The following is a 27,830-nucleotide window of genomic DNA, read 5'->3' as shown; positions in this document are numbered from 1 at the left end:
ACGGAGAGACACGACTCGCTCCCAGCGCCACGTGGACAAAATGGTACCGGGACTGGGGGGGGGCGTGGGATTTTATGGGGGCGGGACGAGGAGGGCAGAAGCCCTCCCGCCCAATGGGGACAGGCACCGTGGTAGTGACATGGACCACGGCGACCAACGGGAATGCGACAGGGGCGGATATGGGGCTCTGGGATGAATGGGGATGTGGGGATGGGGTAACTGACAAGGAAGTTTCAGGAAGGAACAGAGGGTTGTTACTGGAGTGATGTGGGGAAGCTCCAATGGCAGGCAGCCTGGAGTGAACCATCGCGGAGGGAACAGCAGTGTACAAAGGGGTACACAGAACCAGCTAATTAACACATATCAGAACCCCTAATCTGAACGCAACATAGGATGCAACAGGTGTTTTTGAGATTGCTGACAAACTGAATTGGAATCCCTGGGAAATGGGAAGGGATGGGCAAGAAAAATACCAGCAAGTACATTATAAATCAAAACAGGTGTCATTGTCTTTGCAGGATATAACATGGGCTCCTGTGCAAGAGAGATTCCAGACTTGGGACTTTACTTCCAATGTGAAAAAGAGGTCTTGATTCTCCTCTGCTTGCCTGCCACACTAGCTTTACAAGACTGTGGATTCCAATTTTGTCAGCCCAAGGTCTGGGGTTTTGTGTTTCTGCTTTATGAATTTTGCAGCTCAAACCTTGCTGTCTCACATGTGATCCACCCACTGTGTAAAGATATTTACTTTCCATCACTTATGATCAATGAAGAACAGAGTGTTCTGTACTAGACCTCCAGTCTTAACACCCAAGCCTTTTAAATAACTGGGCTGAACACCCTTCATTTTCACAGTGTGGGCCAGTCCATCATCAATTGAATCATCATTCATACTTATCATCCCACTTTGACTCTTTCTCATTGAGCTTCTAAGTGAAGCTTTGCACTTTCTTTACCAGCGAGATCCCAAGCACTGCTCTCTGTTGTTCACTTTTAGTGGTTCCAGTTCTGTCAGGAGTTAGGGAGCACACCTGTTAAAATAACAAAAAGACAAACATTCAAAAAGACAAAAGACAGTCTTATTTTTTGTTCTTGATATCCAATTTCTTACACTAAACAGCAAAATGTCAGTGAATTACTTTTGATTTCTCGATTGGTAGCAGAATGATAAATTTCCCCCTTCCACTTCAGTAGAAATTAAGCTAATTATAGCTCATAATGCTCACTAAAAGTTGCACATAATCCTATAAAGCTGTTTACTAACAGGCACACTGCTTTTCTGTTCAGTTCTTCTGTCCCAGATCTGCTCTTTTTTCTCTCCTTGTCATTGTAAAGTAAATGGTTTCAGGCAACTGCAGATGACATCTACAAACATACCTGGAACCATTTCACAAGTTGAAGGATGACTGCCATATTACTGCTTTGCCTGCCAAGAATGCTGCAGTGCCTGGCACAGGATCACTATTCGTTTAAGTAAGGTAATCTACCACAGTACCAAACAGCCTGTGCCCAACCCTGCCTAGGACTTAATCAAAAAGATAAATATACTGAAAAGATGATGCTAATGGCAAAGCTCATCTTGAAGAGATGGTCCTGCTGCAATAAAAGGTAAGGCAGGCAGGCAGCATCACTGTTACTCAGCACTGATTAAAAGCTAGTTTGCTGCATAAAATGTGGTTGGTTTTCTTTAAAAAAGCAGGCACACATTTGTTTGGTGATATGAAACACATGCAGATGAAAAAAAAATATTATTCTCATTATGCCCAGGCCCATCCACTCATTCCAAAGTGCTGCAACAGTGTTTGGGCAAATTTCATTTGCACTAGAAGGACAGTGCCAAGGTGCATTTTATCATTCCCATCTTCTTGGCTAAAACTGGTCCAAATTCAGTGGTGACTCACTCCCCTTCCACACTGACGTCAGTGAAGAAGTTTGGCTTATTATGTGTAATAACCAGGCTTCAAACTGAAATCTGCTCTCTCTTGAAAGGTGTTTTCATATGGGTGTTGTGGTAATTGTAGGTTGGTTTATGACTTGTACAAGTTAGATTTCTGTTCAAGCCTAAAAAGACTAGTGAATCATGAATGTTGTGGTAACATGCAAGAAAAGATAGTTACAGTTTGGTCCACCAATTCTGACCTTCAAATGTTTGTTGCAGTTGATGTTGACATTGTACAAAGAACCTTGTGGGTCTGAGAGCAAACATTACCTATCACTCTGCACAACAGAGTTTCCTGTCAGCCAGAGAAGACTGTAGGTGCCTGGGTCTGCCCCATTCCCACTAGAGATGCACGGTGTATATTTCAAACCTATACGCTTTGTGTTATTTTTTTTCAGGGAACACAAAGGCTCTCCTCCATAATAAGCACAATGTTTGCACCTGTGAAAACACATTCTTCCTTTTGTGCAGTGGGCTCAGAGGGCAAGAGCCATAGAGCTCAAAGCCAGCAGGGGATAGATTCTTCCATCCTGCTTCACCTCCCTCTACTTGCAGCAAATCTGCCCTTTGCCTAACTTCAAAACTCTTACAAACTTGGCTGTTAGTGACTGGCCTAGCAATGCTGAAGCCAGACCTCTAGAGCTTATCTTTAGTCACGATCAAGGATGTTGTGCAGATGGCATCAGTGTAGGCACAGAATACTGCAGACTTGTAGTTATCTCTGTCATCTCAGGAGCAGCATTCAGATTGGAAAGAGAAAAAACCATAGAGAAACAGTAAGCAGAACCTCTCAGGCTGGGGTGGCAGGGAGTGTGTATGACAAATGTATTAGTGAACTCCTCTTTTTATTTGCCTTTATATCAGTGGGTTTTTTTTTTTTTTAATCACTAAAGAAATTGACCTGTTGAAAATCCAGAGTCTCCAAGGGCAGAAATTTTGAGGCCAAATCCAATTTTCCCTCACTCCCTCACCTTCCTAACACCCCAGAAACAGACAGAAATCTTTCCACTGCTAGTGATGTATTTTGGATCAGGTGCATTCTTTGGCCTATGGCAGAAAAATGGAAGCCAGTCTTCTTCTCAGAGACATCCTTTTATTCTGATGCTCTGCACTGGCAGTGAGTATTCCCCCTGCACTGCATGAGGAATACAGAGACCAGAGAAGGGGAATGGAAGCTATTGGATTTAAGACTCTGAAGTACTGTAGGAAGAGTTTGACTTGGCTTGGCAGATTTGCAAAGGACTGTCTGAGAGAAGAGGTGAATTAGGGTGAACTAAGAATTAAGGAAAGAGGAGAGAGAGGGACAGAACAAGGGAAGGAAAAGAACAGAGGAAGGGAAGTACTTTTGCAACCATGGGACATCACAAATTAAACAGGAATGAACTGGGATATATGTCCTGAATAATACTCTGTATTACTAAGATTTAACACTGGTTTTGCCTGAATGGCACTTGAAGGAAGGACATTTACCTGTTGAAGCAAGTTCAGAGAAGGCCACCAAGTTAATTAGAGGGATGGAGCACCTCTCCTGTGAGGAAAAGCTGAGAGAATTGGGATTGTTCAGCCTGGAGAAGGCTTTGGAGTGACCTAATTGTGGCCTTCCAGTACCTGAAGGAAGCCTACAAGAAAGATGAGGCAAGACTATTTACAAGGGCAGTAATATAGCAACACCACAAAGGGAATTGGCTTCACACTGAAAGAAAGCAGGTTTAGATCAGGTATTAGGGAAAAATCTTTACTGTAAGGTTGGTGAGGCACTGCTACAGGTTGCCTAGAGAAGTTGTGCATGCTCCATCCCTGGCAGTGTTCAGAGGCAGGTTGGATGGGGCTCTGAGCAGCCTGCTCTAGTGCAAGCTGTCCCTGCTCATGGCAGGGGGTTGGAACTGGATGATCTTTCATGTCCCTTCCAACCCAGGCCATTCTGTGATTCTATGACACACAAGAGGCATTAGGGCCTCACTATTCTAAAAAAAATAGGGTTTTTTTGGGGGGTTTTTTTGGGTTTTTTTTGTTACTTAGTTTTGTTACTTACAAAACTTAGTAACAAAAATAACCCACTCTCTCTTTCCTATGTTTCATTAGGGCTTGGTTTGCTTTTAAGTTTAGGTCAGAAAATTGCTTTGTCTCTTAAACTTCAAGAAGAAACATTGGAATTACGGAATGAATGAGTGAAATGGAATTGTGGCCTGTTACTTACTTTCTGTGCTTGAGTTTATTTGAAATCACAGGGGTTTGTTCCTGTCTACTTTATGGAAGAGATTGGATTAACCTTGCTTTATTTTACTTACTGTACTTCTTACAACTTTACATCCATCACAGATACTACTCTGGAATGAAATTCTTTCATTAGCAGCTCTCTGCACAGTGGCAGGAATGATTTGTGACTTTCTGTGATAATATGTCTCAAAAAATAAAGACTCATACAATCTTTCTGTCATGTTAGACAGTCACAGATCTGTCATATGGGAGAGATTATACATGATGGAAAGGCTTATTTACTTATGCATTAAAGGTCACATTCTTCCTAGCCAAATCACTCTATCATAGTTCTGCATAGCAAGAACTGCTGCATTTAAATCAATAAGGACAAGTTTCCAGCAGCTTTCCCACTGATCTGACTGAACCATGAAAAATCTCCAAAAACAGTGAGAATGGATATAGTTAACTGCAGTTTGCACCTCTTTTTGTTTACCTCTCTTCTGGTTATGGAAGATGACAGGCTGTATTTACTTGCATGGGGTAAGTGAATATACCTGAGAGCACCTGGAAATACAGTCAGTTATTAGCATATACTAGCTAAAGGTCTTCCAGAAAAAAATATTTTTTACTCACCCTTGTGGTTTTTTTTTTCCAGTGGACAAGGTTTTCCCACAAATTCAGGAAGGCTTTCTCCAGCAAGGATCTCAAAGGAGCACATCAGCATGCTACAAGGATCCAACAAGGCAGAAGACTTCCTGGAAAACACTTTTTTGGTTGGGGAAAAAGTATGTGAATTAAGTGAACAGCAAGGTACTGTTTGCAGGATTTATTTACCAGGAATGGCAAAGAGTGGATACAACAAGAAGCCCCAAAACACAAAGCTACATAGAGAACTGCTCATCACCTAAAACTCCTGAGAGAGAAAGGTTTGCACAGCAGGAAGAATTCTAGTTGTCTGTGGAGGCTGCTGATTATCTCTTGATTCTTTCCTGATTTTCTGCAGGATTCTGGACAAGTAATTTGCTCTCTCTGCAGATATCTTGTCACCTAGACAATGAGAAAATGTGGCTGCCTTGCTGTGCAGGAGTGCTGTAAGGTGCTCAATGTCAGATGCCATTCAAGAAGGCTTCACAGCTGGATGTATCAAAAAGGCCATTAGAACTTGGTTCAGCACAAGTTGCATTAGTCTCTTCAATGCTGCTCATGCCCTATGTCTAGGTAAATGCCCATAATTTAGGACAAATCCTTCTGCTTTGAACTGCTTAATTGCAGAGAGCTTCTAAGAGCTACATTTTTCTGTCAGAATGAAGCCATTTGGTTTATTTTAGTATTTACTAGTTGTTAAGTTCAAGTAAAACTGGTTTGGATTTTTCCCCAAAAACTGACCAGTAAGGAGCTGTCCTTGAAGACTAATTTCTAAAGCTCCCTGAGAACACCACTCTGAAGCAGAATTATTTTTCTGTGGTTAGCAGCAAAATGTCTCTATTTTACACCAGGAATATCAAAAGAAACTTGACTACCAGCTTGAGTTATTCCATCTTATTCATTTAGACTATTTCATTGCACTTCTTTCTAATCAAGGACCTCCCCAGCTCCAATCACATCCAGAGGGATTTGTGAATTCCACAAGAGCATGTGCACTACCTGCTCCCAGTGGATGTGGCTGGGAGCTGTGTCATTGTCCTCACTGCAGTGACAAGACAGTAAGAAGGCTGCTTTAAGCCAAGATAATCCAAGATTGGTCCATGTGTGAAGGGCAGTTTGGGGAAACTGGGCTATTTGATTGTTGTCCTTGAGGGGTGAGTATTAGTCATCTACAAACTGCAACTCTCTAGTTTTAAAAATTGTTCTGTGACAAGACAGATGCAGTAAGGAATTGTAACCTCTGACACAGTTGCTTATGCTGCTGAAATATCTTGGGGCAGAAGAAAATTAACCCAAAAGCCTTCCCAAAATTTGGGGGCAGAAATGATAAAGTTAGGATTATGCATGGCAACCTAAAAGATACAGCCCACAGGAAAGACAATGTTAAGACCATATGACCTTGAGAGTTTGCTTTGTTGCCAGCAGGAATTACAGAGTGCTCTGTTTTGGGCATCCCCCCCAAAGTGATCCTTTTCCTTAACAGAATATATATCTCCTGATCTCCATGCTGAGCTGGCTTTTGCCTCCAGGCTACCTGTATGATCCACAAGTGCTCTGTTTCCTTATGCCTGAAGGTGGTCTGCCCAAAGGTGTTCCCATCCCCTCTTCCTCCCTCTCTCACCCCTTCACTCCTGTGTACGTACCAGTGGTCATGGGTGTTGGTGACAGCACTGATTTGGGCTGGTTAGGAAGAGACAAGATATTACCCTACACCCAGAGGCCCTTGAAAAGAATGCTGTGGATTTGCCCCTCACCCATTGTGAGCCAAATCCACAGCAGCATCACCCAATGCTAAAATGAGAAGGTTTATAGGATGCTGCTTGGCTTACTGGTCCACTGCTCTGCATGCCTTCAGATTTGGATTTTCAAATCCTACAAAAGCTACAGTGACATGGCTTAAAAGTTATCCAATCACCTTTACAGTTCCTCCTTTCACCTCAAAAACGCAATTCCCTTTACTTAAATTTCTATTGCCTTTTATCCTTGGCCACAGATTTTTTTGAAGGTGAAAATTGGTTACACCTTGGAGTGATACTATACAAAGTTTCTTTCTTTGTAAGGGAAGGAAAAACAAAGCAGATATGAGTCTAAAGGTATTGGACTTACACAGCTAATTTTCACCCTGCCTGACCACAGCCACAGAACACAAAGAATTATGACATTCTTGAGAATATATGTAAATATATGTTTAATGTAATGTAAATTTTACCTTTTTATCCCAGCTGATAAGGTCCTCATCATTCATACCACATGAATTTTCATGACCATTACTAACCTTTCTGTGTCCCTCAGCTCACATGAGGTTGTGTAGCTTGTTGCATTCCTAGGAAGATGCCTGGGTCCTTTTACACTGGACAAATACAGCTCTGAATAGTTCAAAACTTAAATACATACTGGCTAATGGGCTGTGTTGTTACTTCCTTTACACTGGCTTCAGCACTTTCTCATTTTTGGAATAACAGGGTGATAAAACTTTAAGTATGATGCTAACAGGAATAAACCTTCTGTAGGTCAAAAAAAAAAACAACAAACCTTTTTAGTTAAAAATAAACATTACCTCCCCAATCCCAGATTTTCTTATGATTGATTTTGACACCATTTCAAAACTTTGATCAAAGGCAGTCTAATTTAAAATAATTTAACAAGGTTTTTTTTTCATGCTAAAACAAAAATATGTGAGTGCAGTTTTCAAATAGTTAAACATTCAAAAAATCCTTCTTTGATGTTTAAGTTGTTCCCCAGTGCAGCTTTCACACCTCCAGGTTTTGGCTTTGTTTATTTTAAAATGATATATGTAGCACTTTCTCTCATTTCCAAGTCCAGCCAGTTCATTCAGTTACTCGAGCAGGGACTCTGTGCTTTAGAAAATCAGTTCACAACTTCAACTTGGAGACCATTCTTTAATCACCTTTCATCTATTCTTTAATAAATCTAAGATTCTGACACACTTCTTCATATGGAGGACTGCATTCTCAATGGGAAGGGTACTTTATTTACACAGCTCAGTGTATTCAGCTTTTTTAAACTTCACTTGTGTTGACCACAGCATTGCTGACATAGTGCAGGAGATGGATAAGGTTTTAGGTGGATAAGACAAATCCATTCTGCAGGACACAACCTACCTATATCTTGCTTGCAACAAAAGCTTAACAAGGTATAGTGGCAATAAACTCCTTAATTGACCTCAATTGATTTCTGTTTGGAACAGAATTGTTGTCTTCTCCATATTTACGTTAAATTCAGTTTAAAAGGGAGTCTAGTGCAGGAGGCACTTGGGTTATGCTCTGCAAAACACAGGAGCTGAGAAAACCAAAGAACATAAAAATCTAGCCAACTTCCACAGGCTGATGGGAATAAATCTACAGGTAAACTCAGGAAAAAGCAATGGACACCCCAGCCTCCCATCCCCCTCCAGGAATATACCACTTTTTCCTGATGGTTTTTAGGTGATTTCTGCTAGTCTAGGAAAGAAAGAGGAAGGTTAAACAAAAACCAAGAAAAAACAGTGCAGAGGCTGAAACACTGTCAGCTTTTCCAGTGAGCAAAAAATACCACATTCAGACAGCCAAAACAAACATATGCTGGTTTACAGGCTAAAGAAGGAATCCAGCAAGGCAGACACTCTGTGCTCACTTGTCTGGAAGCTCGTGTTCTGTTAACACAGATCAAAATAGAAGTGTGTGGAAATGGGACTGACCACGTCATGAAGTAGATAAGGTGCTATTTATTGCTTGTTTAATAAATGAATGAAGAAACCAACCTTCACTTATGTCTTCAGTATTCTACTTCAGGAACAAGAGCCCAACTTAGCCACAGAGAAACCTGCTTTCTGAACTGAAAGTTGTGTTTTCCCCAACAAAAACCATAATACTGCCAACACAATCCAATTCCTTCCACCTATCCAAACTGACATCCTGGCCTTTGTGCTGCCTAAGTGTTTGCTTTCTGTATTCCTCACAAAATCCTAAAAACTGAGAAGACAATAGTGGATGTGGTTAAAACCAATTACACATGGCTTTCCTTCTTTTGAGATAGGAGGAGTCAAAGCTAATTTACAAGAGAAGGTTCCATTGTGCATTACCTGTTTTGACTTAATTCCTGACATGCTTCCTTGTGTCCATTTCAGAGGCAAACAAGCTAAACATGCAAAGGAGATCTATGCAGGATTTTCCCCATATGACTGATGGAAATGCTGCCTTTGGCTTTTCAGAGGAAAGTTGCACCTGGTACTGGAAATAGGGGAGTTAAGGTCAGACTAATAAGAAGCTTTAACTCAGGCAAACACAACCTTTTTCCTCAGTGGAGAAATGCCATTAGTAAGATGCACATAACTGCAGATTTATACCCCTAAAATTCTGGGATGAAGATCTATGCAGAAGAGGTTGAGCCCTCTGAACAGTGTCTAGTAAGACAGGCTCCAAGGAAAGAGATGATTTCTGGAAAACACTAGCTATCAACATAATGGATTAACAGTAGTGCAATAAAGTGACTTATTTAATTATATTTAAAGCATAAGCAGCAACAGGCAGATAAGAACCAAGAGGGAACACAAGTTGAGTAGCATGGTCCAGCAGAAAGGCCCAGGAATTGCAATACCCAAGTCTTTTGCCAGACTGTTTAAGCTTTATGTTCTCAAATGTTCAGAGCCGTATTGCCAGCATTGGTGCCAATATGGCTTTTAATTCTGAGTAATTCAGTCTCCCTCTTCATTCAGCTTTGCTATCATCTGAGTAAACCTGACACTGCTGCCCTGCTGGGTATTACATGGCCCAAAAGCTTGGGCAGGTCTAATCATAACCCCTTCTGTGATTTTCACACCATGCCACAAGAGTGTAGCATCATTTGTATTCAGGTGCTGGAGCCTGATCTCTATCAGTGCTCAAATGAGATTGGATTCTTCTCTTTCCTTGCATGTAATCAAAGAAATTAACTTCTTTGTGAATATGTGAAATTCATGTTGAGGCACTAGAAATCAATGCTTGTGCTGCCTGCAGATCTTTGACTGCCTGTACCTTATGCACAAAGCTGCAAATGCTGCTTTCATTCACATGTTTCTTCAGTGCTTTTGAATGGAGACTTGTTTTTTTTAACTTGCAGGGAAAAAAGCTTCTCTGAGCTGCCCTACTTTATCCTAAGGTGACAGTCACTCTTCCAGACACCAGGAAATACTCCTTTACAGACCTGGCAGAAGAAAAAAGGTTTTCTCCAGGGACTCCAGAAGAAGTGTTTGTTTTTTTCTCCACAGCAATTCTACAAGGCATGACCATCTATGTGCAAGCTGCATGATTCCTCTACTGAAGAGACAGCAGGAAAGTGACAGGAAATAAGGCCCTCTTTTGTCCTGTCTTCTTTCTCAAGTCCATTTTGCAACTGCAAATTCACATGTTAGGATTTTTCCATTGTAGACTAATTATAGAAGAAAAGTCCAGAATAAATAGATACTTTTGAAAGTCTTGGAAGAAATGCAGTTCTCTTCCCTACATGACTACTAGGTAGTTGACATTTAAGAATAATTTGACCAAGTCATCTTTATCTTGATCCTTCAGAGAGCGAGTTGTGCTTTATCTGGGGACAGCCCTTACACTTAAGTGCAATCTTAGTTTCTGTGCAATCTTCAGCATCTGCTGATCTCAGACTACCTGCATGAGAACAGAATGTGCCATTAGTCTGTTACTGTGACAGATAGAGAAACAGGATAAAACTGCTTAAGCGTGGTGACCAAATGACCATCAAACAACCAAGGCACTGAGCTAGGCTCTGCCCTGTTCAAAGTGTGAAAAAAGCTTATCAAACAGAAGATACTAGAGTTGGTTCTAAATAAAATAATCTCATGTTTGTTATATTCTTACCCACCTGGAGAGAGGAATTCAGTCCTCTAGGAAACAACTGTGTTGTAGGTACTAATGCTGTGGTCTCTGGTACAAAGAGTCCTGGGCACTGAGCAGGAGAGAGTGGATAAAGTATGCTTGGAATCTTCATTTAATAGAGAAAGAGTAAAAAGACTAGCCAGAGACATAGCTTAGCTTAGCTCCTATTGTCAGCTCAGTTTCAAACACACTGATTACAGAAGCAGCAGTCCCATTCATCTCAAGTGCTTGCACATGGCCAGAGCTCCTTTCTGCTAATCTTAAGCACTTCTTAAGACTACCTCTGCTGCCAGGAGAGATCAGAACAGCTGATAAAAGGTCCTTCAGATCTTAAATTCTATAAAAAAAAAGTAAAGGAGAAAAGAGACATAAATATGTTAATTATGATAAGGCTAGAGAGTAAATAGGAGGATTAGCTCCAAATCTGTTAGACAAAATGACACTTTAAGAGGCATTTGAATATTTTGATCCTGACCAAATGGTATTGCTCTTGCCTGGTATGAGGTGGCAGCAGCGCAGCCCTCATCACCAGATCATGCAATGAGGCTGATATGTGCTTTGTAGCAGTGAATTGATGCCAAACGACCTGATTTTATCAACAACCACACTCTCAGGACATTCCAATACACATGTAGAATAAAGAGTGGACAGCAGGCCAGATTTCCTTCATTGTTGTAAATCATTCACTTCTAGTCAAGTCAGTGAAGCACTGCCAACTAACACCTGCTAAGGATCTGTGCAAAGACCTCAAGGTCAGTATCTTAGAGCCCTTTTTACCTTGCTTGCCATAAAGTTATTCTCCTTGAGAAAATCTACTTGTGCAGGAGGCAACTTGTATGTTGATCTTACCTCCTATATGCACACTGCCCTCCAACCAACAAGCATTCTTTTGCAGATGCATGGGAAGCTGATGACAGAGCAAGTAGTTTTATTCATTGAGTCAGTTTTGACACAGAAGGGCACTGAAAAGCTGAAAAATATTTATAGGGAGTTCCATTTTCAATATTAACCAAAATATCAGTGGTTATTTTGTTATTTTTAAGGAGTGCTTAGATGGAATAGTGTTACCCCTTCGAAGAAGTTGGTAGCACAGAATATAGCTATCAAGATTTACATAAAACTAACAGTCATGTTATGCTTAAAAGCTTAAGTTTATTGCTCTCTTTAATGACTATCACCAGTATTTTAAAAAAGAGTGCCAGTTCTTTTTGCTAGCTTCTCACTGAAGGAAATATTTTAAATACAGCAATAAAATCAAGTGGTTTAAAGATAACACATTTTGCCACACATTCATGCAAACCCTGCAGAAAGGATTTTTACAGGTTCATGGATACAGAATAAACACAAAGATGTGTACTGAAATATTGGGAAACTTTTTCCCCACAGTGATGAAGTTGTAGGCATAACATTTCAGGCCTTACCCTGCACCTGCTGATGTCAATGGCAAAACATCAGTGGGAGCAGGATCACCTCTTATTGTTCTGAGAGCTGCTTTACCTTCTCCTGATTAGGAAGTACAGTTAATTCCCAGAATCTTCTGCACTAACAGAAGCAGTGGGTTTTGGTTACTGTTACAAATAAAGAAAAGCAAATCTATTTTTAGTAGGTCATCAGAGCTTCCAGTCACAAACCACTCATCTTTCATGTTAAGGATCCTGCATACCTCCATTTTTCTCTGCTCAGTGAAGCACTAAAATGTGTGCTCACCTCACAATCTTCCCAGCCTGATTGAAGTCTAAACCAAAAAGCACAGGCAGCAGTCTGTATTATTGGAAAGGAAACACTGCTGCCTGGACCAGTGGTAAGAATGGGCTAATTATTGTCTTAATTTGGTTTTAGGGCAAATTTATCACAAAACAGCAAACAAGTTCACACTGATTTTTTTTTAAGCTGCCTTTAGGATTTGCATTAATTTTAATAGGCAGTGGACACACAGTTACCCTCAAAGCTTTGAAACAAGCATAAATTCATAGAATAAAAGTGATTTTTATTACTAAATTTTTAATAAAGATTAACTAAAAAAAATCCTCACCTGATTTTGAATCTCAGATTTCAGGAGAAATTCTGTTCTATGTAAAAATAGAAACTATTTGCAGAAATACAATCTGTTTGCCAGATGCCCAAATATTGACAAAGAAAAGGTAAAGCAAGAAGCATTTATGTTCAGATTAATGTCTACTCAGATTCACCCCATTATGATGATACTGGGGTACACTGCTGGTAAGAATTCGAGGCAAGAATTTGACTCATGTCATTCAAATCTTGTTTCCCCCTTAGTTCTGATAACACTGGTAGTGGACTGCTTTAGAAAAAATAAACAAATAAACATGATGTGTGATACATCATTTCAAATGTAAATCTACTTGAGTCTTTCAATGCAGAGGCTCAGAAGGTTTACAATACACACAGTATTCGGTAATTTTATATGTAAAAACAATCAGAAAGAGGCAAAATTTACTTTCAAGCTTAGTCAACATACAGCACATTTCAGCATGACAATTCAAAAAGTTTCACAATGTATTCGGATATATTAGCAATGACCTTTTAAAAAAGAACAAACCGAAGACAGTGAATTTTTTTCTGGATTTTTTTCTTGCTTTTGTAACAAATGAAGCTACTGTTATTATTTACAGTATAAATAAGCCTTTTTTGGTGAAGATTACATCCTGTCACATAAGTTTAAGACAAGGCGTACCTTAGCTCTTTAATGTCAATGCAAACAAGAGCATAAAAGCAATATCAAAGTAAAATAATATCTTTCCAGCTAAGACAGCCAGGTTACCATGTGTCTCTTATCAGATCTGAAATATATCTGAGTGCAGTCAGAAGTTCTTCTGGCTTTAGCCTTTAAGAATATCATGAACACTTATTCTTCTGCTGCTCTAGAAAGCTGCTTTCCGTACAAGCTCATGACATGATGCACAAATTGATACTGTTCACAAGTCTGGATCATTCCTCCCCTGAAAGGCAAGAAGAAAAGGGGAGGGAAACAGCCATCTTATTACTTGCAAACACATGAGGAAATAGCACAGCTAACATTAATCTTGTGCTTCACACCAAAGGTCCATTCCAAAGCTTTCTGAAATGAGTGAGAGGTGCCCTTTGATTGTAATCAGCTTCAAGTCTGACCTCGAGTTCCATTTTGAAAGTGTCTGCTGAGCAAGGAACAGAAGGTAGTAAGACCAGGAACAGGTTTTACATTCATTTTCCTTGGCAGAGGCTCTCCTCCAGCATCACCATCATAATTTACTCTTATCTTACCTGAGCACCTGTATTCCAAAAACCCTTCTGTGAAAAGTAATTCCCACCCCAAAGCCCTAGAGAGATAGATGGGAGCAGGGGAATAAAGAGGGGAAGCAGTTTATCCAAGACTTCACAGCTGCACTAGGGACTGAATTTGGGACCAAAGAGGGCCAGGCCAGGCCAAGCCACACCAGCCCAGACAACTGATGCAATTTTCCCATTCTGCAATGAGGATTCTTTCCTCTGTGCCACTCCACATCAAGCTTTTGGCAAGTTAGCCAGAGAACTAGGGATGGCCATCAGGATTTTGGAGCACACAATGTTACTTTAGAAAGGACAACTCAGATTTGTAACTGAGTTGACTGCTATGCACACCCTGATAGCAAAATATCCCTCAGCACAGTAACCTGTTTTGGTTCAGCTTATTTTTCAGCTTTTACAGTTCTCTTTAAAACTGAAAACCTGAAAGGAAATGCAAGCAGAAGTAAAAGTAGTTTGATTTTCCATGTGTGTGTATTTCTGCAAGTAGCATATTAACCAACATATAAGCACTACAGGGGAAGATAGAAATGAACAAAACCAATCAGAATGAAGTTGCTCTTTTTAAGCAGATTCTACTAACATTTGAAATTTTGCTAAGAGTACTCCATCAAAAGTGATATGATCTCTTGACAATCCATTATGAAGACAATTAGAACTTGTGTCTGAAGCTCACAGAAAGTGTATGCAGAATTGTCCCAGCACTGATGCTGGTGCATGGATCCCGTCAGCGCGGTGCCAAAAGGAGGCTGAAATGACGAGTTGAGGAACATGGGAACCCACAGGTGAATGGAGCCAACCAAACTGTGTCAGTCTAAGGAAGAGCACATGTGGTGCATTCCCTTAGAAACCTCACCAGAGTACATTAATGAAAAGTTGCTTCCTCTAAGTCAAATGGGTAGCAGACTTCTAGCACTCTCCTTGGAGACAGCCCTTTTCTATGGGGTCCAACTTAACCATTATGGGTCACACAGCAGCCATACCAGTAAGGAGGAGATGAACAGGAAAGACAACCTTGTCCTTCAGCCCCTTACACTTATTTTGTCAAGCAGCTGCTTGAAATAACATTGAACAATGAGCAGGGATGGGCAGGGACCATAGATGATGACCTCTTATCATCTAGCAAAGGTGAGAAATACACACTGTGTTTCTAAAAAAAATACTTCCTAGCTGAGCATCTCCTCCCCATCTGCTCTCCTTAATACAAGCTCACAGTTGATTTGTTTCTGAGTCCCTCTGTGCTCCACACAGCACTGAAATATATCCATGTCAGACTGTGACACACAAGGAACATTAGTCATATCTGACAATTTCTCCCCAAGAAGTTCCATTAACAGTGGGGTTACACACTGAAGTTGTAGCAGCAGAAGCACCAGGGTGTCCATTGAGATTCAGACCACAGGAAATTATTTTTCTTTTTATCCAGTTTCCTGCTATGTGGTGGCTTCCTCCCTTGCCACACATATGCACACCATGACATGTGCTTGTTGTCCAGGCTCTGGCACAGAATTATGTTTTCACCCCTATTTGCCACAGAAACCTTTGAAATCCAAATTGCATTGTGGGCAATGGCAGCAAATGTCTCTCAGCACTGTGGGAAGGATGCAGGAATGATTACTTACTCTCCTTAGTCATACTAGGTTATTTTAGGACCATCTGTTGGCCATTGATGCAAAGCCCTGTGCACAGAACTTTTCCAAGGGATTTGTGAGGGAATGAAGGGAAAAAACCCTTTGTTCTCTCAAAGGTGGTTCTCAGGGCTAATGCCAACCTTTCTACTGTGTAAAGCAGAGAGGTGCATTCCTTCAGACATCTACTCTGGCCTGCATTCAGCCTTCTTTCCCTAAGTCCCTGGTGACTCCTTACCATCCTAGACAGAAATCATCAGGCAAGAGGAGGAGACACAGCCTTCCTTCTTATAGCTGCTTGGACACTGTCTCAACCTCTCATGCTACTTTTGAAGTCTCCTGGAGATTTTGGGGGGAGTTAGTGAAAATGAGAGTGGGTGGCAGCATGACTTCGAAGAGACTACAAGCCCTATTTTTCAGTCCTTGAAGAAATCATGCTTTTCTGTAGGAAGGATGGTGATCTGCTTTCCATTCTGAGTATTTTACCACATGACATTTAAATGGCTTTTATCTATTCCATCCCACTCCTGAGAGCTATGTGGCAGCTACAGAAGCTCCTGCAGTCTTCCTTTTCCCCTATGGTGTCCTTTAAGTATGATTTTCCCTCTTCAGAGTCTTAAAGAGACTGCCAGTTCCCCTCTCCCTTCAAAGCTAGTATTTGCAATTGGCCTGTTGTATCACATACATTTGTAAGCAGAAGCCTTCAGCCTGCATTTTTTGTGGCAATTTTCCTGTGTAACATTAGTCACAGAGACAAGATATTTCACATCCAGACAGATATTTAACTGGACCATGGATAATCAGCACTCACTATTCATAATCTGGTTTTCTTTTGCTCAAGAAGCCTTCCCTTGTCTGGGCTAAAATCCACTGAAACAGCCAAATCTCTAAGCCCCTGCAGGTCCCTGTCTATCAGAGCCTCAGCAGGGCAGCAAGCATTTAATTTTTTGCCTCCCACTGAGCATAATTTCTTCTCTGAAATAAAGTTCAGCGTGGGGTTGACGTTCTTTTTTTTTTCCCTCAGAAAAATCTTTGGTATGTTTTTCATGACATCTCTTCCCCCAACAACATTTATCATTATCATTAGAGAGAGCACTGAGACATATTTTGATGGCACTTGAAACCAGTGGGAGAGGAAAAATAACATCTCTGGTACAAAATTCAAGTCTGTTTACTTCATAATCAAACTCAAGGTAGTGTGTTAAGAAATGCTTAACTGAAAACCATTGAATTTGTGGAGATTTTCACAGCTCCTTTCATATATCTGCAAACACTCCAGGTTGTGCACTCTCCTTCCCCAGGCAATGTCTCTCTCACCATGGCTCACAGCTCTGGTATATGAGATAAATTTTCATTACTCCTTCTGGGAAGAGAGTGATGATCTGTGGCTCTGAACTTGAGTAGATCTTTGAGCCTTTGCATCTGTATGAACACATGGGGCCAACTCCTCAGCTGGTAGAAGGTCGCCCCTTGCTTCATGGAGATGGACAGCTGTGCAGACTTTGATGCCAGCTGTGAACTTAAATCAGCTCTAGGGCTGTTCATTAAGGTTTACTGCTCAGGCAAAGATTACAAGTCGGAGGAACGTTCTCTCTTGGCCTCCGCTTAGGTTTGTTCTTCCCCTCTCTTTATTTGCTTCTCCTTAAATAAGGGGAACTATTACCATTTTTGCTTTTTACTTTTCTCGAAAGGAAGCAGGCTTTCTTACCTGTCTAACCGTAACTGGCAGGCTGTTCGCAAAATGTCAACTATGCCCTCGTTCTTCAGCTGTTTACAGCAGACACTTGTGGCAATAAAGCAGCCAGTCCTCCCAATGCCTGCACTAAGGAAGGGAAGAGCAGAAAGAGGCAGTGGAGATGTCAGAAGGATTTTGGAACTTTCCCGTCAAACAACTGCCGCTAAACCAGCACAGACCCCATCATCCCTTTTGTCCCTCTGACCTTTGCCAGCTGGGTACTTCCAGATGGAAAGCCATAACTAGGAGAAGATACCAGCTTCACTGGATGACATGATTAAGTGTGAGACACTTACAGCAAAAGGGTGAACATTGCAGATACAGTGCTAAAAATGGACTATTGGAGACTCATTGACCGAATATGTTGTTGAACCTCTCACCGAACCATTGTAAAAAAGCTTCTGCATTTCTTAGTAAGATTTGGTTCGACAGCAAGCCTTGATTTGAAGGCAAACTTAATTTTGAAATTCTCAATTTTAACAGCTTCTTTGAAGCTATTTTCATTCACAGTAAAAAAAACCCAACTCTTGCTTAAATAATTAGAGCTAACAGCAGTATAGTAAGTGTGATGCCATTTTCTGATCAGATCTGCAATCTAGTAATTTGAATTAGAGCAGAATACAACAAATTCACTATCAAAAATTTTCTTTAAATTTTCCTGGACTCTTTTGTATCTGATACAGTCCTTAGTTAATGACCAGAACTGAGTTTATTTTCAAAGGCACAGTGCTATAGAAGCTGTGAATTCTTATCATCACCTAACAAACTACCAGCAAATGCTGGAAGCGCTTCTTATGCATGAAATAATTAAATGAGCATACTTAGGAATAATTACTTGACACAACTACAGGAAATCCTGCTTTCATTTCCATTGTGAGAAAATCGTAATGCAAAACCAGTGGCAAGAAACATTCAAGCAATACAGGAGTTCATGGCTCACAGCTTTGTCCTTTGTCTTCTGCTTGACCATAACCAAACAGACCACAGCACACAGCTCCTGATACTCTTGACTGTCCAGTCACTGCAGTGTTTTGCAAAGGGAGGGAAAAACACCCATTTTTAGATAAAGGAAGCAGCCCTTGTCCCAGGACAAGCTGCAGGTCTCTCAGTGGCTGAGACAGCATTGGGTGGCACATTATCCACATAGAACATGTCATATCCTTTCTCCTTGTCTCTTACTATTTTTTTTTTCCAAATAAAACCACCCAATTTCTCCCCAGATTATTACAGTGTCATGGGGATGACACCATACAAGCGGACAGAACAAATATGCAAGGCAAGAGTGGCATGGTAACCAGCAGCAGATACTATAGTTCTTCAAGGAGCTCTTAGAGAGTCACAAAATTCCATGGACAAAGAGGACCTCCTTACAAACCATTTCTTATTTTCATCTGAACTGTCCCAAATTCTTCCACATCTGTTTTAAAACACAGGCAGAAAAACTGGACATGTAGTATCACATGAGCCTTTTAATAGCGATTACTCCATATTAGCTTACAGTCGGATCTGTGATGACACCAGGCTACCAACCATTTCTGCCAAGAGGCTCTTTAAAAACATTCTCATTGTATAATACCCATTTACTATGGCTTTTGGAGAGCAACCATCTGCTGTTTCCTAGAAAACATTATGCAAAATTAAGCAACATCCTATACAGAAATAAATTTGGCAAAATGTATGTTATTGAAACGATGGAAGATTACCCTGGCAAGAAAGCCAAGCAGGCTTTCTGCTATTTACCTGGAACAACTGTTTTGAGAACAGACTGTAGTTTTCAAGTAATCACATTTAACCTTCCTAAACACTGGCAAAACAGGGCTTCCTTTTAGACCTCTGGAACTTCTCTGATTTTCCAAGAAGTGTAATTCATCTATACTAAACTTCAATGGTTTAGAGTGCATGAACCAACTTTTTAAAAACACTCTTGGATAAAAATCAACTAGCATATCTAATTTAGTAGTGGTTGCTGATGTTTAACATGCTCCCTAGATAGCAGTGCAAAAGAAAATAGTTATCACATCTACAAATGATAAGTACATCATCCCACTTCTTTCTGAGGACAGAAGAGAAGTATCTATCCTCATCTATTTTTATTCTGCTCTGATTGATAATTACAGTTTTTTCATCAGGCATTAAATCACTGTAAAGATTTTGCTCCTTCCATATAAGAAGTTTTCATCTTTGCCAGAGATTCTTAGTGATATTTCAGTTTTACTATAATTTGCATACATTTCCTGACTATTGATTAGTACTTGCTGTAACCAGCTTTGTCACTCTTTCATTGATGTGTTATATTTAAATTATTGTCTTTGGTCTAATAATGATTTATTAAAAAAAAAGCAAAGAAGGAATCTACAAAACAGGGGGGTTTGATGCTTAAAATTTAATGCTGTTACTTGTGTGCTTGCATATATTTTCCTACTCAATTTCACCTAACGCATGCTAATCTTTGCTAACCTGGCCCTTCAAAGATAATTAAAGGCATATATTACTGGTAAGGCAAATTAAAGGAAATTATTCTTACAAGGAACTGAGCTACTGCCAGCTTCTATGTTCAACCCAGCCTGTATCTTAATGCAACATTTGGTAATAGAAAACCATTGTCATTAAAGCTTTGAAGTTCCAAGCACATTTCAGAAGCAGTTGGGCAACATTTCACACATGTGACTTGATGGCCTTGTAGCAGTCTCTGCACTGTGTCACTGTATGTGAAGAAGCCCTTAGAATTCAGACACAACATTTATGTACCTGCAGTGAACAATCACAGGGGCATTCTTCTCCTCTGCACTCTGCATGGCCTCTTCCACTTCCAGTACTAGCTGTAACAGAGGAGGGGCCTGGTCTGGTGTCTTCTGGTCTGGCCAAGACGTGTACCAGTAATGTTTCAGGTTTCTGACTTCTTTTCCTTTCTGCAATCCAGTTAAGACAAACACCACAAAAGTTTTACAAGAACTTCTCATTGTAAAATTGATGCTGAAACATGCCCTTCCGTTTAAGACTGAGAAGATTAAATCAATCTGCTGGAAACACAAGATGTCTGGGCACACACAGTCCAGGAGACTGCTGCAGAGCACTGATGAGATCTTTTTGACACAGGTGTTGGAGGAGCTAACGAGAAGAGGTGACCTTGTAATAAGTACATAGTTGGGCATGTGAAGGGTGGGGGCAGCCTTGTCTGCAGTGACCAAGTGATGGTGGAGGATCCTACATGGAAGGAGCAAGGGCAGTAATTAGAATTACAAGCCTGAACTTTGGAAGACATAACTTTGAGTCCTTCAAGGACTTATTTGCAGGAATTCTTTGAGTTAGGGCCCTAGAAGACAGGGAATCCAAGACGGATTGTTAATATTCAAGCATCACTTCCTCTAAGCTCAATTTCAGTACATCCCTGTGGGTAAGAAATCATGCAAAGAAGGCAGGAGCCATGCATGGATGAGCAAGAAGCTTCTGGCAAAAAAAAAAAAAAAAAAAACCAAAAAAAAAAAAAAAACCACAAAAAATCAAAGAACAACACAAGAAGGAAATTTATGGAACATGGAAAAAGGGACATGGCACTTGGGAGGATTATAGGAATGTTGTCAAAGTATGCAGAGATGTGACAAGAAAGGTGAAGGCCCATTTGGAATTAAATCTGGCAAGGGATGTCAAGGACAACAAGAAGGTTTCTTCAGTTGCATCAGTAGCAAAAGGAAGAGCAGGGAAAATGTAGGCCCACTGCTGAATGAGGTAGGAGCCCTAGTTGTTAGATAGAGAGGATATCCTAGAGGATACAGAGAAGGCAGAGTTAGTGAATGCCTTCTTTGTTTCAGTCTTCATTGCCAGTGCTGGCCCTCAGGAATCCCAGACCTTGAAGGCAAGAAATTCTGGAGAAAAAGACAACTTTCCTTTGGTTGATGAGCACTGGGTTAGAAAGCATTTAGGTAAACCTGAAACCCAGAAATCCATGGGCCCCAATGGGATCTACCAATGAGTGCTGAGGGAGCAGGCAGATGTTACTGCTAAGTCACACTCCATCATCTTGGAAAGATCATGGAGAAAAGGAGAGGTGCCTGAAGACGGAAGGAAAGCCAACACCACTCCAGACTTCAAAAAGACGGCAAGAGGGAGGACCCAGAGGGCTACACACCAGTCAGCCTCAGTTCCATCCCTAAAAAGGCAATTAAATAGTTCACCCTGCATATCACCTCTAAACATGTGGAGGAAAATAAGGTTATCTGGAGTATTCGACATGGATTTTCCAGGGGTAAATCATGTTTGACCAATCTGAAAAGTTCCTGTGAAGGTGTGACTGGCTGGGTGGATGATGGGAGAGCAGGAATATTGTCTATCTTATCTTCAGCAGAGCTTTTGACCCTGTCTCCCATAAACTCCTCATGAGGTAAGCTCAGGAAGCATAGGTTAGATGAGTGGACAGTGATATGTATTGAGAACTGGCTGAATGGGTTCAAAGGGCTGTGATCTGCAGCAAAGAGTCCAGTTGAATGCCCATAGCCAGTGGCCTTCCCCTGAGATCAGTACTGGGTTCAGCACTGTTCTATTTACTCATCAATGACCTGAACGAAGAGTCAGAGCACTTCAGCACTTTTCTTGATGATGATACAAAACTAGGAGGAGTGTCTGACACACCAGAAAGCTGTGCTGCCCTTCCATGAGACCTGGGCACGCTGGAGAGCTGGACAGAGAGGAACTGATCAAGTTCAACACAGGCAAGTGCAGAGTCCTGCATGTGGAGAAGAATAACCCCAGGCACCAGTACAGTGTGGGGGCTGACAGCTGGAAAGCAGCCTTGTGGAGAAGGACCTGGTTGCTGGCTGCCCATGAGCCAGCAGTACCCTTGTGGCCAAAGAGGCCAAAGGTATCCCGTGGTGCATTAAGAAAAGCAGAGTCGTCAGGTTGCAAGCAGTGATCCTGCCTCTCTACTCAGCCCTAGAGAGCTCACCTGGAGTGCTGTGTCCAGTTCTGGACTCCTCAGCTCAAGAGAGACAAAGCACTACTGGAGAGGGTCCAGTGGAGAACCATGAAGATGATTAGGGCACTGGAGCACCTCACTTAGAGGGAGCAGGGCCTGTTTAGCTTGGAGGAGAGACAATTGAGAGGGGACCTTATCAAAATCTGTAAGTATCTGAAGGGCGGGTGTCAAGGCTCTTTTCAGTAGTGCTTGGCTACAGGACAAGGGGCACAAACTGAAACACAAAGTTCCATCTGAATACGAGGAAACATTTTTTGAGGGTGACAGAGCACTGAAACAGGCTGCCTAGAGAATTTGTGGAGTCTTTTTCTCTGGGATATTCAAGACTCACCTAGACACAAGCACATGCAACCTGCTTTAGGGGAACTTGCTGTAGCAGGCATCTAGTTGGACTAGATGATCTCCACTGGTCCCTTCAACCCCAACCATTATGTGAATGCTATACGGAACAGAAATCCAAATAGGAAGCCACACAACACAGAAATCTGGACTTCAAATATCATGACTGCACTTTAGTAAACTGCCTTACCAAAAAAAAAAAAACAAAACACAAAAAACCCAAAAAAAACACCCCCAAAAAACCCCCCAAAAAACCAACAAAAACAAACAAACACCAACAAAAACTTCCTCCCCCCACAAAGTATTCTGCTCTTTTAGTGCCAAGAGCTGTGTGCAAAACACTCCAGGCGGTCTGTTCCCTCTTGACAGATTCATTCAGCAAAGCCAGAGCTGTGCTTGTGATGTAATTGCTTTCATAATGTATTTGACAGAGAGAGAGCCAGGAGCCTTATCTCTGTCTCTGATAGCTAGATAAATAGATGAGAGAGAGAGATGGGAGCTTATTTTTCTGTCTCTTCTGACAGACTTATATCGGTCTCCTGTCAATTTTATTCTTCTCTTAGACATGGTGAGAAATTCAGAGGCAGTATGGGAGGTGGGAATTGTATCTAGCTGCAGTCCAGGTCTTTTTGAGAGACACAAATTCTGATTCTCTGTCTCAGCATGGTTATGAATATAGCAAATGTGCTGTTTCCTTTTTGGAGTGCCAAGTAGCACTGTGAGCTTCTGATTTTGTGTGTTCAAAGTGATATCTTTCTGTCTGATTTCTAAAGGGGCAAAATAGTAACATGGTACCCAGGGAACTGGCCTTACCCTTGCAGCCATTGCACAAGCCAGCTGGCACAGGGCAAAGTAAATGCTTCCAAAAGGTCCAAGAACAGAAGTGTTAGCTTCCACAACCCTCCCTTCAACCCATGGCTGGCTGAGTTGAAGAGAGAAAAAAAAAAAAAAAGACAAATATAACTCTTTCTGAAGAGCAAGGCACAAAAATCTGAAATGTCATGTATACTCCCAAGTCCCTCCCTATGCTTGGCAGTTACTGATGCTAAGAGTGCTCTGTGGCTGTGCATTTTCTACCCTTCTCTTTGGACGACAGAGCTTTTGCACAGCTTCACAGTGAACTAGATTGGAAAACCAATCACGTTAAATCGTTTTCCTTTCTTGAGATGGATTAATTTTCAGCTGAATCAATTAGTTTCTCCCTTTGGTGTGAGGGCACACAGGAGGGTTGGAACAAGAGAGCTGGACAAAGGGAGGCTCAGCTTAATTGAGATGTTGTTCCATCTTACACTGGGTTTAAGGGGCTCACTGAAGCATAGCCATAGGATCCTTAAGGCTGTGTCTAGCTCACTTCAGGAACGGAGAGTCTTACTATCAGAGCACAGAGTCTGGCTTTAGGTTATTTATCCTAGGGAGAAAATACTTTGTTTAAGAGAGCATAACTAGTTATCATGAATAACACTCAAGCTCACTACAGTAAGTATGTTCAACACTGCTCTGAAACACAGTTGCTTTTGAATGTGTGACTATGTGTGAGTCATAGAAGTTATGAACACCCAATTCCTAACTCAGTTGTGAAAAAAATGTAATAAAAATGTTGTCAATAACACTGAGAGAAAAGTAAAAGTCATCTGAAGAAAAACATGAATCAGTACATAAATCATTTAGCTGATAGCAACAGAAAACAAAGTTTTAGGGATGAACTCTGGATGCCTTTAGTTTTGTCTGCTGCATTTAAAGTTTTATGCTTCTGCTTGGAGCACCCTGACTTCTGTGGTTCTGTACACTTCTGCTTTGACTTGAACAAAATATTCTCTATTGATGGTTCCTTGAGACTGAGAAGACTTGGGAAGCTAGGAGGAAGCAGGTTTAACTGATGGTTTGAAGTCTACCATTGCGTATTCTGTAGCTGAAATCATGACTCCGTGGCTAGACACTGGCAGCTTTCTCTGAGAATGGAAAACAAGCCTTGCCTATAGCCGGAGCTTTTTCTGAATACCCAAAACCTGACAAATCTTGTCCCCTATACAGAAAGAAAAATGACAGTCCACTCTGTAAAGCATGCAGTAATCATGTATTTCTGAACACTCCTGTTTAAGGGCAAACTGAAGTCAATTCATGGCTTTTCCAGTTTTCACTACCAAGTCACTTAATCTATGCATGGTTCAGATCTGCTGCTCCACTATTGCCATTAAATGGCAAATGTACAGCTCTAGGGAAAGGTAACTTAAATGGAATCTTTATTTCAGCTCTAGAACTCAGCAGTTCACATCCTGACATTTAGGGATGGAGGGAAGAGACATTGACCCACTAGTACTGAAAACAAAACCATTGTCTAACTGAAAAGCAAAACCAGATGAGCTGCAAGTCTGCAACATGTAGATATTCTTCACTTCCCACTTGTCAGGGAGTGTGATTTTTTCGTTGCTGCCTTTGCCAAAAGCATGAGTGACAGACTTTCTACACTCTGAATCCAGACATGGGATGTTATATGCTGGCTTTTGCTCATTAGCATATGGCTGAAGAGACTTGAAACTGGTTGGATAAAAGGAGAGTTTTTCCAGCTTGGAAAGAAATTGTCATGTTATACGGAGGCTGGGGTAGATCTGCCAGATGAAAGATGTATGAAGTTTATGTAAACAGACTGTTACTAAAACATGTAGTTTGATATTCTAGAACCTAGCAATGAAAAGAGTTGTAAAATAGGACTCTGGTACTTTAGATTAAGTAGTATCTAAGTACCTAAAAAATTAAACTAAATTGCTAAAACTTTCTATCCACAAGATGATAAAATTACACTTGCCAAGTAAGAAGCTCTCTGTGAGCTGACATTTCATTCTAAATGATCAATGAATCTGGAGGACAAAGGCACAGAATGAGTCACTGGTTTCTCACCCAGTTAACCCCATACTACTGCAACTGGCCTGGTGGCTTTCAGACTGTACAGAGGCAGCCTAAACCTCTGACTGCTTATTTTCCTGTAACCTTCATGCTGGTGAACTGGGCAAAGCTACAATGTGACTTCAGTAATGAAAAGTGGTATTTGTCCAGCACTACACTGTGCAGAAGCTTTCTGCACAACTCCCCCTGAACATCTGCATTTATAGGTTTAGACAGCTACGCTACTGTCAGTACATTGGAATGATTTACCTTTAGGGTGATGAGCCTCAAACGGTAATCGTCTGCTTGTATGACTCTGTTAACTGTGATTTCTATTCCTTCATAAGTGACCTGTTCCTCTGGCCAATATTCTGTGCATTTCTGTGTGCAATATAAAACAAATCCAGTTAAGCAGATATCAAGGGAGGCTTGGTTTTTTTTCTGCTCTAAAATCAAACATAGCACATGCATAGATGAATATGAATAAATTTCATTTCTATAATAAGTACAAGCTTTCACTTACTAAATAGGGATCACATTTCAGATGATTTTTGCTGCATCCATAATAGCCTGATTGCTTGATTAAAAATGCACAAATCAAGTAACTTCTAGCCAATGCTTTTAAATACACACATCCTTATTTATCTTTATGCAACTGATATGCATTCTGAAGGTTCATTAGAGAGGCTGGTGGCAATGTGCTTGTGTTTTTAGATTAATCTTTTTCTTGAGATAATAATGATTAGTATAATATACACTAGTTACCAATATATCTGTGCTGCATATATACTGATGTAGAAACACAAAATACAACTTGTCTATTTTTTATAATGGCTCAATACTCTCTGACTATAAAATGATCATTTGCATACGTTTTTGCACAAAATAACATGACTGGGGATGCTTGGGAAAATAGATTATGTACCAAAATCCACTTAAAATTGTCAGTGAGAATCTTTCAAAGATGGGGAACTAAAAGGCAGCAGTAGCTGTAAGAGAGATTGGACTACTACATTTGATTTTGCCAAAAACCAGTAAGAGATGCAGCCAGCACAACCTGACACTTCAAAACACAGAAACTATAGTCCATTTGCAGGTCTGCTTTGTGATACTGATACAATAGAAATGAGGCAGTGCAAATTTGTAGGTGCTCTGATCCTGGAAGGAGGGCTAAAAAAGACTGTGGTTTTGTATTCAGTTTATCTAAATTAATCAATATGCAAAGGCAGAGACTGGCATTTCAATATAGTGCACAAATTAGTTCATGGACAAGGAATGACATGAATCAGACAGAGTCTGAGAAAAAGGCTCCCTTGTGATAATGCAAGAAGCTATTTCATTATCAGAGGGGAACAGGTATTTGCTATTCAACAAATCTCAGTAAAGATGATGCTTGTAAGATTCCTCTTTTACACAGCTGTACACAATCTTGAAGGAAACAAGTTGAATCATTTTTCTCTCCCCCGCCAAACGTAATTCCACTTGAGGAGAAAGACTAATAACAGCAAAGTACATTGCAAAGTTACTGAAACAAAATTTTTGTGTGGGAGAATCAGTGTTGTTCCATCTGCATAGTACATCAGTTAATAACCCACTGGGAGTGTGGCCCACTGTGTCTCTGTAAAGTTATTTATGCAGATTGTGTTTTTTCTTCCTCTACTCATAAACTGCAGAATCCACTGCAAGAATTGTCGAGAGCACTACCAGCTATCAATAGCACAGACATTGCTCTGCTTAAAGGAGTGGAGTAAGATTGCGCACTCATTTCTGGGGGCTATCAATTTAGATTAGAAATGACAGAGGGCTGAGGTGCAGAGCTTTTAATTCTCACTTTACTGAACCCATTGCACTGAGGAAGAACACAAAATCTCTCTTACGAGCATCATTGCCGAACAAAACTTTTGGGTTTGAATCTATGTACTTTGAGTCCTGTAATTCATCTATTAATATAAGTGTTGCAGATAAATGGAGTGAGTATGGAAGACTTTTACATGAAAGGATCCTGTATTTATGGCTGAGATTGCTGACACCGATACATTTTTGACACCAAATGTATCAGGAAAGACTCAACAGCTCTATAGTGATCTACAGGCTGCAGCAAGCTACAGTTCTGTAGTGCATCAGCACTGCAGTGCACTGCTTCCCAACACTGATAAGAGGGGTGAAATACTTGGTCAGTGCAGGTAAGAGGCAGCCCAGACATAAAGGTTATTTTGCCTTCCTGTTGTACAATCTTGTTATGAAAACTATAGTGGAAGAACATTTCAGATATGTCATTCAGGACCAGCATTTCCTCTGCATCTTCTTGAAACCTCAAAGTCCGCAAAAGATTTTGGTGCACTGATTA

At 40.8% G+C, this 27,830-nt stretch overlaps 1 protein-coding gene across 6 annotated transcripts in view; it reads right to left on the bottom strand.

Moving 5' to 3' along the window:
* Positions 1–11,782: 11,782 nt before the first annotated feature.
* The window catches only part of PTPN5 (protein tyrosine phosphatase non-receptor type 5), an 85,595-nt gene continuing 69,547 nt past the window's right edge, over positions 11,783–27,830 (bottom strand). For 5 of the 6 annotated variants that reach the window (XM_053980958.1, XM_053980957.1, XM_053980956.1 and 2 more), the window contains 4 exons: positions 25,754–25,864; positions 20,044–20,204; positions 17,269–17,382; positions 11,783–13,610 (listed from right to left, as the gene is read on the bottom strand). In XM_053980958.1, coding sequence (XP_053836933.1) covers positions 13,517–13,610; positions 17,269–17,382; positions 20,044–20,204; positions 25,754–25,864 — 480 coding nt within the window. In that variant the 3' untranslated portion in view covers positions 11,783–13,516. The remainder of the gene's footprint in view (positions 13,611–17,268; positions 17,383–20,043; positions 20,205–25,753; positions 25,865–27,830) is intronic. The other variant, XM_053980961.1, reaches the window with a different exon arrangement.

This window comes from Vidua macroura, chromosome 6 (assembly GCF_024509145.1).
Source record: "Vidua macroura isolate BioBank_ID:100142 chromosome 6, ASM2450914v1, whole genome shotgun sequence".
In the NCBI taxonomy this organism is placed as follows: Eukaryota; Metazoa; Chordata; class Aves; order Passeriformes; family Viduidae; genus Vidua; species Vidua macroura.
The sequence above is the reverse complement of the archived record's forward strand: the minus strand, read 5'-3'. Positions and strand labels throughout refer to the sequence as shown.